Source organism: Tubulanus polymorphus, chromosome 7 (assembly GCF_964204645.1).
Source record: "Tubulanus polymorphus chromosome 7, tnTubPoly1.2, whole genome shotgun sequence".
NCBI classification, from domain to species: Eukaryota; Metazoa; Nemertea; class Palaeonemertea; order Tubulaniformes; family Tubulanidae; genus Tubulanus; species Tubulanus polymorphus.
The window spans coordinates 17,466,746-17,483,519 of NC_134031.1; the positions used below are offsets into that span (position 1 = coordinate 17,466,746).

The window sequence follows — 16,774 nt, forward strand, 5'->3', positions numbered from 1 at the left end:
TTAATAATTTTCCGTTGCTATCATCGCTCACTAAATAAACATATTTTTGCGATTCTCTCTCAAAAGGGTTCAGTCACATCTACAACATAATGTCTCAACAAGGAGCTGCTCTTCAAAGCTACAACAACGAATTGGTGAAATGTAAGTTTCAGCCGAAATATTCTGCAGTGTGTCGAATTTTAAAATAAGATTTGTCGAGAGTCCTATTTTCAATTAAAATCTTTTAAAAAAGATGAAGTCTGTCCGCTATGTCATGTGTATTTATGATTCACCCAATATTGCTGATTTTTTCACCAGGTATAGAAGATCTTTGCGCCAAACGCGATGAACTCAATCGACAGATTTTAACCGAAGAGGAGGAAAAACAGAAATTACAAAACGATATTCGAATTTTAACGGAAAAACTCGCGAAAGTCAACGAAAGTCTCAGCAAGAAATTAGCGTCGCGCAATGAATTCGATAAGACAATCGCAGAAACAGAAGCTGCCTATATGAAGGTACAGAACATTTTTACGTCCAAACATTTTACCTCGCTTAACTCGGACAAATTGATCCAAACTGCTGGCATGCCTCAGTCCAAGTTTAGGATAGGAAATACTTTAGAAGATCAGGGTCCAGTTCCACAGTTCTGAGTTAAGATTTGACCCTGGGTTAAAACATTGAAAATGAACAGGACGCAGTTCCACAGTTGTGAGTTAGAGTTAACTCTGAGTTAAAGTTAGTTCATTTTCAATGATTTAACTCGGAGTTAAATCTTAACTCGGAACTGTGGAACTGGGCCCTGACTTTAACTCAAGAGTTAACTAACTCACAACTGTGAATGATTTTTGAAGATGATGTTATCCATATCCAAGCTGAGCAAGGCAAGGTGTTTTGAACTTAACATCGATCAATTTGCCATAATTGACCAATTATTAAATTAAATCAGACATCAATTTATTTAAATACAGGGCAGATCTTAATTGTTTCAAATTCTCGCAATAAACTTAAATAACGTGCCCAGTTCCACAGTTGTGAGTTAATATTTGACTCTTGAGTTAAAACTGAAAATGAACTGACTTTAACTCGGGAGTTAATTAACTCACAACTGTGGAACAGGGTCCATGACTGATTGTCAAAAAACAAATAAATCAAAATATCTGTGCACCAAAACTATAATGATTACAATTATTGATGAAAGATCATCACTGACTGGTCAAACGCCGAAGATAATGATTATTGATGACGCATTTTCTCGTTTTAGATTTTGGAAAGTTCACAGACACTTTTGAACGTTTTGAAGCGAGAATCCCAGACATTACGCGACCAAGCTCCAGGAAGACACGGTGCCCTGCCGACTGGATCGAAAATGGAAAAGGCATGAAATTAGTGAAAACCAAAAAAGACTGTTCCAAAATCAAACACTTAAAAAGAACAAAAGATTTATACTCATTTCTCTTTACATTCATGCATGTGCTTAATGTTTTTCCGTTTTTAAGTTTTTATTGGAGGAAAAAGGATTTGTGTGACAGTGTAATGGTGATATTTCAGGGAGATTTTATGGAATTGTGATAAAGTCAAAGTATTTTTTGCGGTAATTGCCTGTATGAGAAACGAGGAACTTGCCTCTAGAATTATTGATGTAGGCCTAAAAGGAACAAATACGTTGTAATATGCGTGTAAATCAAATTGGAAGTAATGTTAGTAAAAAATAGTTTCTGCTGGCAGAAGCGAACTTTGTGTGGAAATTACTTTCAAAACAAGGATTGTTGTATTTTCTTGGCATCAGTGTATTACACAAAATATGACTATTGATAAATGATAAAGTACTAAAAGTAAAGTACTTTAACTCTATTGACTTATCCTTTTATAAAACATGAATAAAAATAAAGTTAGGTAAGGTGAAAAGAAACAGTTCGTTTTATTTTTGATGAGTTCAAATCAGGAATGAAATTGGAGAGGTTGGTTGGTCCTATGACAGTTTTGGTCGATCAAGTTTGCTGAGCTTTCGTTCCCTTTAAACCAAGACCGAAAAGGCAGATTCTGCGACCCATTGATTACTTGATTGTATTTTGAATTACGCGGGGTGTGACGAGTAATTGACACAGCCAATCATTGAACCCCATTTTCATTCCGTTTAGATCAACTTGGTGGCAGCACCATACGATCACCAAGCGGGATTTCTGTGAACTAATGCAGTACCTCGGGCTAGTGCGCCGGGTAGAAACACAAATTTCGAGATGCCCTAGTCTATAACCGTCAATGTCAATTTAAAATCATGGACATTGCTCCATTTGACTTTTAGCTCATTTGACTTCCATTTTAGTACTCAATCGAGAGCGCCCGTGTAGTCGTAGAAATTGAAATGAAATTGAAGAAATCCCACGTACGGTGCTGCCACCACGGTCGTTGAATGTCAAGCCTCAACCGTCCAATTTTCGGCCCCAATTTTCAAGGTCGTTGCCGGAGTGTTTACATTTGGTGAAAATATTTTTTTTTCTTTTATATTTCTATTCAACAATGTTCTCGCCTTCAATTCCAAAAACGTAAGTCGTCGGGTGGTGCAGAAATCTATAGTACAGTGATTTACATGCATACAATTCGATGACAACACTTATATCTCCCCATTATCGTAGTTTTTAATACCTTAGAAAGTGAAAGTGAATGACTGACTAACAACAGATACTAATAGTACTGTATACGAATTAGGTACTGTAGTTAATAATAAGAGGCATACGGTAGCCTTTTTGATTTAAAGTTTCTTATCCTCACATTTTTTCTCTTTTTCCAGGTCAAGAGTATAAATGGTTGGCTGATCTCTCAACTGTCTACAAACATTCATACGTCAGTTTTATTGCAAGTGATTGTTCTTTGTCACTCAATGATATGGTGTTTCCAAAACCAGCTACATTACCAAAGAATTTGTTAGAATTTGTCAGAACATCAGTACAAAAACTTTTACAAACAAAGGCGAACTTTCTGTCTGAATTAGCTACAGCTAATTACGACATTAATACAATGGAATTGGCCCCACGAGTAGGAAAAGTGTTTGATATATGTTTCGAACCTCGAAATGAATTGCGCTGGATCGATTTGAGGGAAAATTTACGCAGTTCTGAAGAAGATATTTGTCATTGTGCTCTTTGTCGAGATGGCACATTTCTATCTGCAAGTTGGGTAACTGATCTTAAGTTGTTATATTGAATTATGGGCGTGGAAATGAATATTCTCATGGCTTAAATGTTCAATTTTTCGAAGAATCTTTTCACTTGAATTTTAGTCAAGTCAGCTAAGGAAAAGAAAGCCAAGCATCCGCCCAAACTATTTTGTAGCTTTGCAAGTCACCAACCCCCGGGTAAGTAAGGGTTAAGTTCCCTATTATCCGTGTATAATTTGTTACCGTATCAGTTTCAAAAGCGTATACTGTTACTATATGTACATTGTATTTCTGTATTCTATAGATCCACACAGCATTGTCTGATGTACAGGCGCAGATTTTAGCGAAATGTCCTGAAATCAAAGAAGCCATGGTCGACATCAAAACTCTCCATGTTACAGTTATGGTGCTTTTTGTTGAGAAATCCGAAGAAAGCCTTAACCGGTTAGGAAGATCATTACAGTTTAAATTTCATTTACATTTTAATCATGCTTTGCTCATTTTGAGAATTATTTTGCTTTTTGCAGGTTAAAAACAGCAATGGACAATTGTCAATCGAGAATAGACCAGGAGCTTGGAGGCCAATCTTTGGAAATTACATTCAAAGGTCTCGGTAATTTCAAACATAATGTGCTGTTCGCGTCTCCCGTAGAAAATGAAAACCTTCTTCGATTAACAAAAACAGCAGGTACTTACCAGAACTGGGCCTTCTCTTTAAATCAAATATTTCGTTGTCCTGATAAGCTTCAGTTCAACCAGTTATGAGTTTAAGCTGTATTCAATACCACAGTTAGATATTCAATTGGAAATGAACAAATTTTGATTCCAAGACACTCAAGAAACTAGATCCTGGCCTCTCAATGTTCTGTGTAATTTACACTTCGATTTTTCAGAATGTATAATCGCAGAATTCGAAGCACAGAATATTCATAGTACAGATGGAGATCGTAAAGATTTCAAACCACATTTAACAATTCTGAAACTGTCCAAGTCGCTGGCAAAGTTGAAAAAGAAAGGTGAGAATTTCAGAATAATTATGGATTGATTTAATTGATAACAAAATGATCCGGATTAAACTGCTTTACTGTATCTAGAAAACATTTCATCTGATTCACTTCTTCCTTCCATTAATCAATGATTATTGCGTTAATGCTACCAGGTATAAAAAGAATTGAACCCGAATTGTACGCGGAGTTTGTCGATGCTGATTTCGGTGAAGACGTTTTCAAAAGTATCCAGCTGTGTGAAATGAAGAGAGATGATGAGACCGGTTACTACAGAATCGCTTACGAAGTTACTTTGAATAAAACTAAATGAATAATCCAAACTCTGATAAGTATCATCCAAGTTTCGATAACGATAGTAATTTCATTGAAATTAATTGAAACAGATGTTTATTCTTTTTGTTGAATGTAGAATTATCTAATGTTTTCTAGATCTGCCTTTTTTATATTGCATTGTTCGAATCGCAGAAATGCTTGTTTATTGCATTGAATTCTATTTTATATACGTATATATTTGTAAATAAAAACGCGTGCTTGGTTATAAAGGTGTTCATGTTTATTTCTATATAGCGTCATTCTCTTTACAGACTCGTAACGCTTTACATAATACAGAATAAGAAATAAGATGATCCAGAGTCAAAACTCGTTCTTTCACGACCAGTCTTAGACCACTCTTGGACTGATTTCACGACGGTGCAACTAATTCCGGCTGCTCCAAGGAGAGTCCGGGTTAATAGGCCATAAATTGATACCTTGTTTCTCATATCGGCTGAGCTTACAAGTGGACTCAGCCGGTTGCCTATACACCCTGTACATTAATTTTTTAAATCATGATAAAAATAACGGCGCAAAAACGAAAAATCATTGAGCAACATCGAAAGTTCGTTTTTGCTAGGGTGCAAAGTCGAGGTCATGTAAAAGATAATGCACGTGGCCCTTATCAGCCACGATATTTATCTTTTTATCGGCCAGATCAAACCGGTGGACCTGAATTTTGAATCGCAAACCGGCGACCATGCAAGTCAATATTCAAGTCTGTATACATATTTTGTATTTATCTGTGTGGTGGGAACGTTTATAGGATCTTAGAGCGACGGAAATCACTACTATGGAAACAACCACTTCCAGGACTTGGGCGTGAACCTTCCAGCAGGTACGTAGGCCTACGTAGCTCGACCCCACGTTTTATATCGCACTTTCGTTTGGTGAACATTTTTTTCTTTTTAACCGATTCCTATTTAACAATGTATAATGCAGAATCCAAGTCGATGAAAACACTTCTAAATCTTCCATAATCGTAATTTCTAACTATACCAAAGTGATAGAGAACGACCGCTGACCGTAAAAACCTGAGGCAATAATGATCAGTTTCATACCGCCTCAAACTGTTTCACTTTTTCCAGGTCATAAACATAAATGGTGGGCTGAATCCTGTTGACAAACTTCCATACATCGGCAATCATGGTAAATATTGCAAGCGATTCTTATTTTCACTTAATCTCTAGTGACCACTTGAATGTAACCTTCAATGGATGCGTAAGTAAATGACAAATTCAACCGTTTTGAAGAGTTGTGAAGTGAATCAAAAGATGGAAATGGTGGCCGCAGTGGCGCCCACCCTGTAACCCTTACAAGAAACGAACGAGACAATTGGTCAATGCATGCTTAAAGACAAGGAATGACTGTGTACTGAATTGTATTACAAAATTCTTGGTAATGAAATATATTCTTTCCAGTCAGGATTTACGGAAATTTGTTAAAAAAGCTCTGGCACGTACCAATTAACCACCAAGATATATTTTAAATGACAAATTACGATTTGTAATGGGAAAATACATGTAACTTTCAACATTCCGAGTTTTGGAGAAAATATTTGTCATTGTGCTTTTTGTAGAGTTCGGACGCCTTTTTATTCCACCTCAGCAATTCGTTATAATGATGTTGAATCATATGTTTAAAAGCAAAAGTTTATGACCCAGATTTTCGGTTCTTCAAAGCATCTTTTTACTTAAATCATTTTAGTCAAGTCAACATATAAAGAGAATCCGTCCAAACTATTTTGTAGCTTTGCAAGTCACCAACCCTCAGGTAAATAAAATTCAAGTACATGTACAGTGTACCCTATAATTTTTGCTCGTATCGGTTTCGAAAGTGTATGCTGTAACGGTATATGTATCTTGATTTTCTAGATCCATTCAGCATTGTCTGATGTACAGGCACAGATTTTGGCGAAATGTCCTGAAATCGAAGAAGCCATGGTCGATATTAAGACTTTGCATGTTACAGTTATGGTGCTTCATGTGGAGAAGTGTGAAGAGAGCTTCAACAGGCGAGGAAAATCCTTACAAATATTTAGATCATAATATTTGGAGCTTGAATCATGTCGAGAATGAATTTTCCTTTTTTTCCAGGTTAAAAATGGCAATGGACAATTGTCAATCGAGAATAGACCAGGAGCTTGGAGGCCAATCTTTGGAAATTACATTCAAAGGTCTTGGTCATTTCAAACATAATGTGCTGTTCGCATCTCCCGTAGAAAATGAAAACCTTCTTCGATTAAGGAAAACAGCAGGTACGTGCGTAACCAGAACTAGGCCTTCTCTTTAAATCATGTGTTCTGCTGTCCTGATAAGCTTCAGTTCAACAGTTATTGGTCTGAACTGTATTCTATACTTACCAGAACTGGGCCTGCTCTTTAAATCAAATATTTTATTGTCCTGATAAGCTTCAGTTCAACCAGTTTCGGGTTTAAGCTGTGTTCAATGCCAGCAGTTAGATTCAATTGGAAGTAAGCAAGATTTTTATTCCAAGACACAACCAATCCTGGCCTCTCGTACTGTATGATTTTTTCAGAATGTGTTAATGCAGAATTCAAAGCACAAAATATTTCTAGTACAGATAGAGATGGTAAAGTTTTCAGACCACATTTAACAATTCTTAAACTGTCCGATTTGTCGCCAAAGTTGAGAAAAAAAGGTGAGGATTTCAGAATGATTTGTTTTTGATTTCATCGATGCCATATGAACCGGGTTTACTGGTTTTGCTGTATCTAAAAAAAAAATTTCATCTGCTTCACTTCTTCCTTCCATTGATCAATAATCATTGTGTTTATGTTACCAGGTATAAAAAGAATTGAACCCGAATTGTACGCGGAGTTTGTCGGTGTTGAATTCGGTGAAGACGTTTTCAAAAGTATCCAGCTGTGTGAAATGAAGAGAGATGAAGAGACCGGTTACTACAGAATCGCTTACGAAGTTACTTTGAATAAAACTAATGAGAAATCTAAACGCTGATAAATACCGTCCTCCAAGTTTTGATGATTATTGAAAGTAATTTAATCATAATATAATTGATACAGATGTTTTTTCTCTTTGTTGAATGTAGAATTATTTAATATGAATGAAAATATATATGAAAATAAAGACGCATGGATGACTATATAGGTTTCCAGTTCTGTATTGATATACCATGATCCAGAAGTCCAAACTCATTCTTTCGAGTCCATAAGTCTAATGACAACCTTTGGACACGACTGTGCAACCGGTTCCAGCTGCTCTGTGATATGGGTACGGAGAAACCGGACAGAGCCCAACGCACGGAAACAAACCCGTTTGATCTCGGAAACTATGGCCGAAACCACGTTTCTCGTAAACGCACAAGGAAACGCTCGGTAACACGATTCTGTCTCTTGTTTTTGTGTCTCTCTACGTCGTGTCCATTGGGCTTAACAGAATTACGTAGGCCTTCTATCAAAAGCTGATGAGGAAGAATGGAAGAAGGCAAATGTTACGTCTTTGTGATTATATCATATAACGTGTGCTGGTATTTGAAAACACCAGGTGTATCCATAGGGATACCCAGTTATCGGCCCTAGCTATACTGATATACACTGTACTATGATAATATATAACCAATTGAAAATGAATTTGGTTCAATCATGTTATCGTATGTGGTATTCCGAATTGCACGAAAGTACGTTGACGAAATTTGGACATGAATTAAAATCGGGACGTTGAGGTGCTCCACTTAATAAATTATCCTTTGTCCGGATCTTTCTTCCTGTCAGTCGAGTTTCTGCTGCTTGAGGAATTTAGGTAATAAAAAGACACTATTCTTCAACAACGGGCACATAGTTTATTCATAAAATCAAAAAATAAATTAGTTTTCATTTTTACAACCGGTTTATTCTATCTTTAATGAAGGGTCTCTCTTGACGAAGAACGTGGTCATCCACGACACCAATAGACTAACAATTCAACAGTACGCGCTATATGTAACCACTAATCATGCATATTCGTACGTATAAACGAACTTAATGCACATTAATATTCTCCAGTTTCTATCGTCCGTCAGTTTCAATATAGGCTATAACACGATAGTTCTTATGCGTCCCAGACAACATTCAGTTCGTTCGCAGAAAGAAAACCACACGGTATCCCCCACCGTCAGTTGCCGATCCCCCTGTGCAGAGCTGACCAAGAGTAGCGTATTATATCACAAATAAAAACTTATCATAACGAAAACTATGTAATGCCAGGTTCAACAACACGAAGGTAATTAATACCACCCAGACCGTGTATTGTCCTGTGGTACAATAATATAACAGCGTACACATGTACGTAGGCTAATGCCAGGGTTTGCTAATATTATTTGATTTGTCATAATAGCTGGTTTATCATTTGATTTCAAAAATGGGCAAGTTGTCGATTTTTCCGTGATGTTTTTCTTCGAAAATGTTTTTTCTCTTGTGATGAGATTCGTATTGCTTTCAGCGCGTACCCATCAAGCCGCTGCGGGTTCAGAGTCTTTACCGTCGTTGGCGGTTGCACTACCGGCCGGTCCAGCATGGCGCTTTCCTTTCTGGGCAAAACTCAGAGCCGAGCCCAGGTGACGTTTCACCGTTGTATCGCTTTGTTTCTCGTCGTTTTCTGAACGTTTTCCCGATCGCCAAGCCATCAGTGAACCGAGGTTTCGCTTTTCGTCTTCATTGTCTCGTTTACTACTTCGCCACGACATCGCCGCGCCCATATGCCGCTTGCCGCTACGCCAAGCCGAAGCTGATCCTATGTGTCTTTTCTCAAAATCGCCTTCATCGTCGCGCTTACCGGTTCTCCACGCCACGAATGAACCCATGTGTCGTTTATACTCTTCGCCCGATTCTCTTTTTCCACCTCTCCATCTCATCATCGATCCCATGTGTCGTTTAATCTCGTCTCCTAGCTCCTCATTATCTCCGACAGCGTCGAATCTAGACGCTATTTGTCCAACGTCATGGTCATACAACTCCCGCTTCCCAACAAATCTCATGGTTGCTCCGATATGTCGTTTATCATCAATTATATCATCGAACTCTCTTTTCCCCGCGAAATTTCTTGCAGAACCTAAATTTCTTTTTCCAGCGAAATTTCTGGCTGAACCTAAATTTCTTTTGCCGTCTTCAAATTCCCTTTTTCCAGCGAAATTTCTTGCTGAACCTAAATTTCTTTTGTCGTCTTCAAATTCCCTTTTTCCAGCGAAATTTCTTGCTGAACCTAAATTTCTTTTTTCATCACCGAATTCTCTTTTTCCAGCAAAATTTCTGGCTGAACCTAAATTTCTTTTGTCGTCTTCAAATTCCCTTTTTCCAGCGAAATTTCTTGCTGAACCTAAATTTCTTTTTTCATCACCGAATTCTCTTTTTCCAGCAAAATTTCTGGCTGAACCTAAATTTCTTTTTTCGTCTTCAAATTCTCTTTTTCCAGCGAAATTTCTGGCTGAACCTAAATTTCTTTTTTCGTCTTCAAATTCCCTTTTGCCAGCGAAATTTCTTGCTGAACCTAAATTTCTTTTTTCGTCTTCAAATTCCCTTTTTCCAGCGAAATTTCTTGCTGAACCTAAATTTCTTTTGTCGTCTCCGAATTCCCTTTTTCCAGCGAAATTTCTCGCTGAACCTAAATTTCTTTTTTCGTCTTCGAATTCTCTTTTTCCAGCGAAATTTCTCGCTGAACCTAAATTTCTTTTTTCGTCTTCGAATTCTCTTTTTCCAGCGAAATTTCTCGCTGAACCTAAATTTCTTTTTTCGTCTTCGAATTCTCTTTTTCCAGCGAAATTTCTCGCTGAACCTAAATTTCTTTTTTCGTCTTCGAATTCTCTTTTTCCAGCGAAATTTCTTGCTGATCCTAAATTTCTTTTGCCCGCAAAATTACGTGTTGAACCGAGATGGCGCTTCTCATTTTCGATATCTTCCGATTCCCTTTTTCCCGCAAAATTTCGAGCAGAACCGATGTTTCTTTTTTCATTTTCCGCCGAGTCTCGTTTTCCAGTAAATCTCATAGTTGCCCCCAGGTGTCGCTTATCCATTTCGTCAGCTCCGTTCCTTTTACCGGCCGCAAAGTTTCGCACGGAGCCTAGATGCCGTTTCTCTTCCGCAGAGTCTCGTTTTCCTGCAAAGTTCCTCGCCGAACCAAGATGTCGTTTTTCACCCTCGATATCGTCAGATTCTCGCTTTCCAGCAGCAAAATTACGCGCGGAACCTAAATTCCGTTTTTCATTTTCCGCAGAGTCTCGTTTCCCGCTAAATCTCATAGTTGCCCCTAGGTGTCGCTTATCCATTTCGTCAGCTTCCTCCCTTTTACCGGCCGCGAAGTTTCGCACGGATCCTAAATGCCGTTTTTCTTCGTCGATATCAAATTCTCGCTTCCCGGCAAAATTCCTTGCAGCGCCTAAATTTCTTTTTTCGGCGTCGTCATCGAATTCGCGCTTTCCGACGAATCTCATCGTTGCGCCTAAATGCCGCTTCACACTTTCCATATCTTCCCTTTTGCCGGCGAAGTTTCTCGCTGCGCCTAAGTTTCGTTTTGCCTCTTGTTCCTCTTCGTCTCTCTTACCTCTGTGGTGGAAACCCCAGTTTTTCGCTGAGCCGATGTTTCTTTTATCCTCCAGGTAATCGCGTTTTCCCCATCGGAATGCCGCTCCCAGATGTCGTTTATCTGCGGGATCGTTGAATAGATTATCGTATCTCTTGCCCCACATATAAGCAGATGCTAAATGACGCTTGGACGTGTCGCGTTTACGTCTGCTGGGAAACCGCGCCGATCTCGACAGCCATTGCGGGTAATTCGACTGGCCCCATTCTTCCGTTTCGTAATCATCGTCGACGTCTTCGTCGCGTCTGTCGTGATCAGGCGACTGGGCATTTTCGACCAAACGACTGAAATACGGTTCGTACTTGTACGAATTCTCGCGAGACCTGTCGGAGGTTTTCCACCAAGGTCGTCCGTCGTCGGCTCTCGTACGAACCAACGAGCTCAGGAATCTACGATCGCGGTAGTTCAAGTCATCGTAGAACGGAGGCGAATAGCCGACACCCGCGCTCTCTCCTCTGAATGGATAATATCTCATCGCTGGTTTCGGAATCCAGTTGTGTCGGGCCAGTGACGCGATGTGCCGCTTTGAAATCTGAAAATACACAGAAACATTGTTTTAAGTAAATACAATAATCTATCATCTATTTCACTTATCTCGTCAAAATCTGAATAACGTTGACTTTGAATAGTTGTAATGTGTCTTGAGATATTTGTCCATTGCATATTCATCCTCGCATCAACGTTCTTGATGTTTACATAGAAAAATATTTTCCCCATCGCGTTCACAGAATCGAGGCATTTTTGATATGGCATTCACATTATATATTAAATTCTTTCGCACATCGTATTATATTAATCAGTTACTGGTCGAATGTTTATAACACGTCGCTAAGTGATATCTATGTAGTATCTTCAACGAATTCGTGATAACGGGTGGAAATTCCTAAATATTACTTGGCGAGCATGAATTATGCATGTTGACAAAAGAACTCATTTGAATTGTTAATCCTCTAACTAAAACATCAGACAAAACTGGGTGACGGCCAATTTTTCTTCAAATCTCAGCTTCGACACGCAGTCCATCAGTAAACGCTGTCGTTGGTAAATGTAAGAATAACGACCAGATTGTTTTCACAACCTTTTCATGTCGGCTCGTTTTCCTTTTTACGTTCGCGTGTGTTGTACCTGATAATTTGCCAATACGACTGCTCGGACGCGGAGTTTTCGACAATGTTTACCCGGAGATCTCATTTCGCGCGGACAGAACACATTCGGTAAATAAGACATCAAGCGACTTTGTCTACAAGTCTTAAGCCAACGCATCGGGTTTCAATATCATTAAAACTCCCCCGTGGCTGAGTAAGACGTATGGAATGATGTTTTCTAGACTGCGTTCGTCTTATGGTTCCGATCCTTAGCTAAACTTACCAAAATTCAATCGTTCTACGTAGGCCTTACTTTGAAATTTTGCCGAATTCCTTTTTTTTTGGGTATTTTTCAATACACCCTTAGGACTTCTGCTGTTGTCCTTAACGGAATATCACCCGACAACAGCTAACTAGGAGATGCATGATGGCATATAAATGAAGTAACATCTCTCACCGGCCTGGGGTTAAGTACAATGGGCAGGATTGTCGCGAAGGAACATGTACGAATCTTTCCCTAATTACTTATTTAGTGATATTGCGTGGGTCTGTTTCGTTTTTATTTTCTTCCATCGGAATCAATAATAGACGTAATAACGGAAAGGTTCGCCGAAAGGAGGCAATGTGTGCTTGCATCCACTTCCTGTCATATTAGCCGTCATTCAGGTAGAAATTACGAGGGATTTTTAGTCGCTGACATTTATACTGTTAAGAATTATGAACGCAAGTCAAGCCGGAACTTCCACTTGAATAAAGGGCGTTCGCACTCCCTCCGCCTTGCTCGTGATACCTATGGTAAACCACTAAAATCCATTTCTTAAAAAGTCAATTTCTTAGAAAGCCTTCCATTTGATTCTCGACTAAGGTATCACGTCAACCTGGTCCCAACGCTTCGAGTAGGACAAGGTTACTGCCCTCCGTCAGCTGATGGTTCACGCGAACCAGAAACGAAATTTCCAATTCTTTACTTCGATTTAAACAAAAGTTTATGTAAATTCAACCGACCATTCAATTTAACATTTTCTAATTCGAATTTCAAGATTAAACGATGGACTCGATGGAGAGTTTTAGAGTCCATGATTAAACCCACTGTCTCGTTCCCGGCAGGTAGGAAGGGACACGATAGATAAACAGACAGATTAAGAAAAGCAAGATTAATTCGAAGCAGACAACTTATCATCGTTTACGTATACACTTCACTCCCTGTTTCTTTCACGGTCGTGAAGGCGACCAAGAGGATAAAACAACATTGCATATCCTTGTAGATTTTGTAATAGTGATTAGGCTATTTATGGACCTCACTGCGCCGAAAATAACCACAACACGCTCGATACGGTATTACTATTATCGAACTGATCAAGCGAATATACGTCTTTATTATATAAGACGGATTACTATTGTGAGGACAAAAAAAACAATGTAAGACCTACTGAAGCACCAAATCATTAATATCCATCATTTCTACGTCACCGCGTTAAAGTCGAATGCGAATGAACAGATTCTGAACATGACCTAACTAGATTGGTATCCACATTTCTTCGTAAACGAATAAGCTATAATCAAAAATACACGATTTCTTAATTCGCAGTGTAGCCAATTAACTGGATTGACGTGATCCTATTATTCGTAGATTCTTATTCAACCTAAAGAAAAATTTGTATTCTGACTATCTATATACGTATGTATGGTAAATATATTGACCATAATTTCCACGTTTTCAATGTAAGGACATTTCAACTGGACAACTCTGTTCGAATTTTACTTTATTGTTCGTACGTTCAGAAATGTGGACATTCTAACGAAAACACGACACCCCGGGCGTACGTAGCTACAAACGTATCATTCCTCATAAATGTCGAAGGAACTAATGGTTCTTTTTATTCGCTAAGAAACAGCGGTATCATGAAGGGGTACTTCGCCGAAAATATATATGTATTTATCAACTACAACGTCTTGTTTCAAGCGCTGTGGACGACGTACGACTATACATTTTCATTAACGTCGATGTCTTGTATGACGAAGAATAAGATTCCCGTAGGAGACGAACTTATCAAATGTCCATCTAGACACTTCACTATGTAACGAATGGCCCCACTCTGTGCGCGGCTTTGTAACCCGAAGCAGCTCTCGTGATAACTGACAACGGAGATAGCATATTAACCGATATTGACGGGCTTTGATTTGTCGCCCACAGGTCGGACGCCGTGATCTCGATATTTGTCAGCCCATCGGGCAGAAAGGCATAATTAATATCAGATGTTTTTCATCTTTGTTTCGGCCCCGCCGTTGGGAATAGGATATAGTTAATGTCTATAGAAGCCTGCGCAGTTTATACTGTCCTTTGAGGGAAAGGGCAAATGAAAAGCAGTATTTACTTGAAACTAATAAGAAATCATGTTATACGTACCGTTTTTCCTCGTATGTCAGTAATGCAGACGATTAGAATCGCCATTATCAATAGAGCTAGCGTAGTCCCCATGCTACGTATTTTAAGAAGGCGGTTCTATAGAGAAATGTTTAGTTTAAAATGCCACTTCTTACACACGTTCGGCAACAGGCGACTCACATTGTCTGCCAGAACCTGGAAAATAAGACAACGATACAATTCTTCAGTAATTATTGAAAGATGTCATTGCACATTTTGGATACAAAAATGAATAGGGGTTGTTATCTCTAAGAATCACGTAACGCGTATGAGGGAGTTCGGGCAAAAAGTTTGTTTCAGATTGTTAGAGGGGAAATGGGTGTCTCGAAACCTCTGTTACATTTTGCTAAGTAATATCGCAAGGGTCTGATTTGTTAGATATTGTTACAAGGGAAAGGTAGTTAAAAACTTCCCCAAAAAATGTGTTACGTAAAACAGCCCTATATTATCCCTGGGTTTATTTACCCAATGACCAATATGTCGATAATATTTATAGAATACTTCTTGAATTTCAAGTTTTGAAAACACCTAAAAAGTCAACGTGGATTAAGCCTCGAGCTTTCGAACGATAGTGTCAAATTCAGATGCAGTCAAATAATTGGTGTAATTTTTAGTTTCCGAATTATAACGGTCCAATCATCGGGTATGTTTACCAACATCGAAAAAACTAATCGGTGAAAATGTTTCGAAATCTTGTAGGTCTGCGTCACAGAGTAATCATCTTATAGATGAATGAAGCCGTAGAGGTCCACACGCGATTTGGATGCTCACTGATGTCAGACTAGCTAATCTGATCTGTCTGAATAGTTCACGGGAGCGCATCAACTTCTGCACATTCCTAGAGCTAAGTTCTATAGTGTGGTTGAAAAAATTGTCGTTCCACAGTTGCCATGTTACCACGGTTGTTTACTGATTACTGGTTTCGAGTTGCAGGTAGGAGAAGAGACCAGCGGCGATTCGCCGCCGGTTCCTGTCAAATCGAGCAGTTCCGACTGAAAGGGCGGCTCATAATTTGTTAGACGCTTCGGCCGTATTCCCTTGAATAACTCGCAGGCACAGGCTGACATCGGATTCTTACGAACTGACATGGCTAATAATATCAAATAAGTTTGTATAAGCCTGATTTACTGCGTCTTTCGCGAGCGCTCAGTCATTTTAATACTGTAAATTTCCACCGTTTGGCGGTTACGTCGGCGCCAACGGTGACAACAGCAATTAACGTATATTTCTAATTAAATTTCTAAGACCTGATGTGATCCTGTCGCCAAATAACACGTAGCGCATCTATCATCCGTAGCTTCACCGACGTAAAACGCGATACCGCGCAGTCCAAGGCCGCGACGTGCCCCGAAAACAAAGAACTGTACGCTGTTACGTTTCACAGAACCGTCCAAGACCTCCCTGATCAAACCAATTAACGTCCCTCTGATGTTCAGTCACATTTTCTCTAATTAAAACGCTTGTAATGACAACTCATCATCATGCAGTGTTTAATTGTAAAGGAGAACCTCTCCCGGAGGCCAGACTTGCTGCAAGTCGAGATTGAAGTGAAAATCCTTATGATGTTGATTCTTTTAAAAAAAACCGTTGTGCAATACGGGTGAAGGTGGCCATAGAAAAAAAACCCAACCTTAATTCTGAGTAAAACTATGATAGTATATTGTTATAGATCAAGCTATATGATGGCTATATGACACTTGTTCATTTTTAAATCACGTTGTAGTAGTGTAAAACCCTTCACGTTTTCAGCAGAAGTTGTGGTTGTAGTCGAATGGTGACGTTTATCCGTTTTAAAAGTGACAATTCGGCACGGCGATAGCTGACGACAAGTCCGTCGGTTTAAAAACTAACACGCATTATCAATAATTCACGATGAAACTATTACGCAGCGATGTGTCGCTGTCACTTTGTCAATAAATTGCCGCGAGTTTTTGTCGGAGCCAATACGATCACCTCTACTGATAAAAGTTTTACCAGCACTCTTTGCTGTGTTAACTTTGTGTAGGACAGAAAAAAAAGAACTATTACTAACGAAATTGACTTGAAAATAATCAGGATCCCGTTTCCGACTTAAATGATTCATATCCGATTAGCTATTGTTTTGATAGACGATAAGTGTATAGTCGAAACGTTGAACAAACAATACTCTAGATAAAGAATAAGATTTTTGGACTTTTTCGTCTTTACAGTGAGATTCTTGTAATAACAATTCACTATAT

The 16,774-nt window shown here is 38.8% G+C and overlaps 4 protein-coding genes across 6 annotated transcripts; 3 read left to right on the forward strand and 1 right to left on the reverse strand.

Moving 5' to 3' along the window:
- Positions 1–3: 3 nt before the first annotated feature.
- On the forward strand, positions 4–1,876 carry LOC141908751 (microtubule nucleation factor SSNA1-like). The gene is made up of 3 exons (XM_074798934.1): positions 4–141; positions 298–497; positions 1,244–1,876. Exons 1-3 carry the CDS (start codon positions 90–92, stop codon positions 1,361–1,363), a joined length of 372 nt encoding a protein of 123 aa, XP_074655035.1. The 5' UTR covers positions 4–89; the 3' UTR covers positions 1,364–1,876.
- Positions 1,877–2,399: 523 nt separating this feature from the next.
- Positions 2,400–4,672, forward strand: LOC141908862 (A-kinase anchor protein 7-like). Of its 2 annotated transcripts, none has more exons than XM_074799096.1 (7): positions 2,400–2,525; positions 2,771–3,156; positions 3,260–3,334; positions 3,441–3,580; positions 3,664–3,824; positions 4,030–4,152; positions 4,296–4,672. In XM_074799096.1, exons 2-7 carry the CDS (start codon positions 2,866–2,868, stop codon positions 4,451–4,453), a joined length of 948 nt encoding a protein of 315 aa, XP_074655197.1. In that variant the 5' UTR covers positions 2,400–2,525; positions 2,771–2,865; the 3' UTR covers positions 4,454–4,672. The 2 variants fall into 2 exon arrangements, with proteins under 2 accessions (XP_074655197.1, XP_074655198.1); XM_074799097.1 differs by lacking the exon at positions 2,400–2,525 and adding an exon at positions 2,559–2,688.
- A 461-nt stretch (positions 4,673–5,133) lies between these two features.
- Positions 5,134–7,571, forward strand: LOC141908726 (A-kinase anchor protein 7-like). Of its 2 annotated transcripts, none has more exons than XM_074798892.1 (7): positions 5,134–5,293; positions 5,544–5,604; positions 6,163–6,228; positions 6,330–6,469; positions 6,552–6,712; positions 6,994–7,116; positions 7,261–7,571. In XM_074798892.1, the coding sequence occupies exons 2-7, from the start codon at positions 5,602–5,604 to the stop codon at positions 7,431–7,433; spliced, it is 666 nt and encodes a 221-aa protein (XP_074654993.1). In that variant the 5' UTR covers positions 5,134–5,293; positions 5,544–5,601; the 3' UTR covers positions 7,434–7,571. The 2 variants fall into 2 exon arrangements, with proteins under 2 accessions (XP_074654993.1, XP_074654994.1); XM_074798893.1 differs by having other exon boundaries at positions 7,009–7,116.
- Positions 7,572–8,272: 701 nt separating this feature from the next.
- LOC141909224 (uncharacterized) lies at positions 8,273–14,656 on the reverse strand. The gene is made up of 2 exons (XM_074799610.1): positions 14,538–14,656; positions 8,273–11,577 (listed from the first exon to the last, which is right to left on the reverse strand). The coding sequence occupies exons 1-2, from the start codon at positions 14,607–14,609 to the stop codon at positions 8,923–8,925; spliced, it is 2,727 nt and encodes a 908-aa protein (XP_074655711.1). The 5' UTR covers positions 14,610–14,656; the 3' UTR covers positions 8,273–8,922.
- Positions 14,657–16,774: the final 2,118 nt, after the last annotated feature.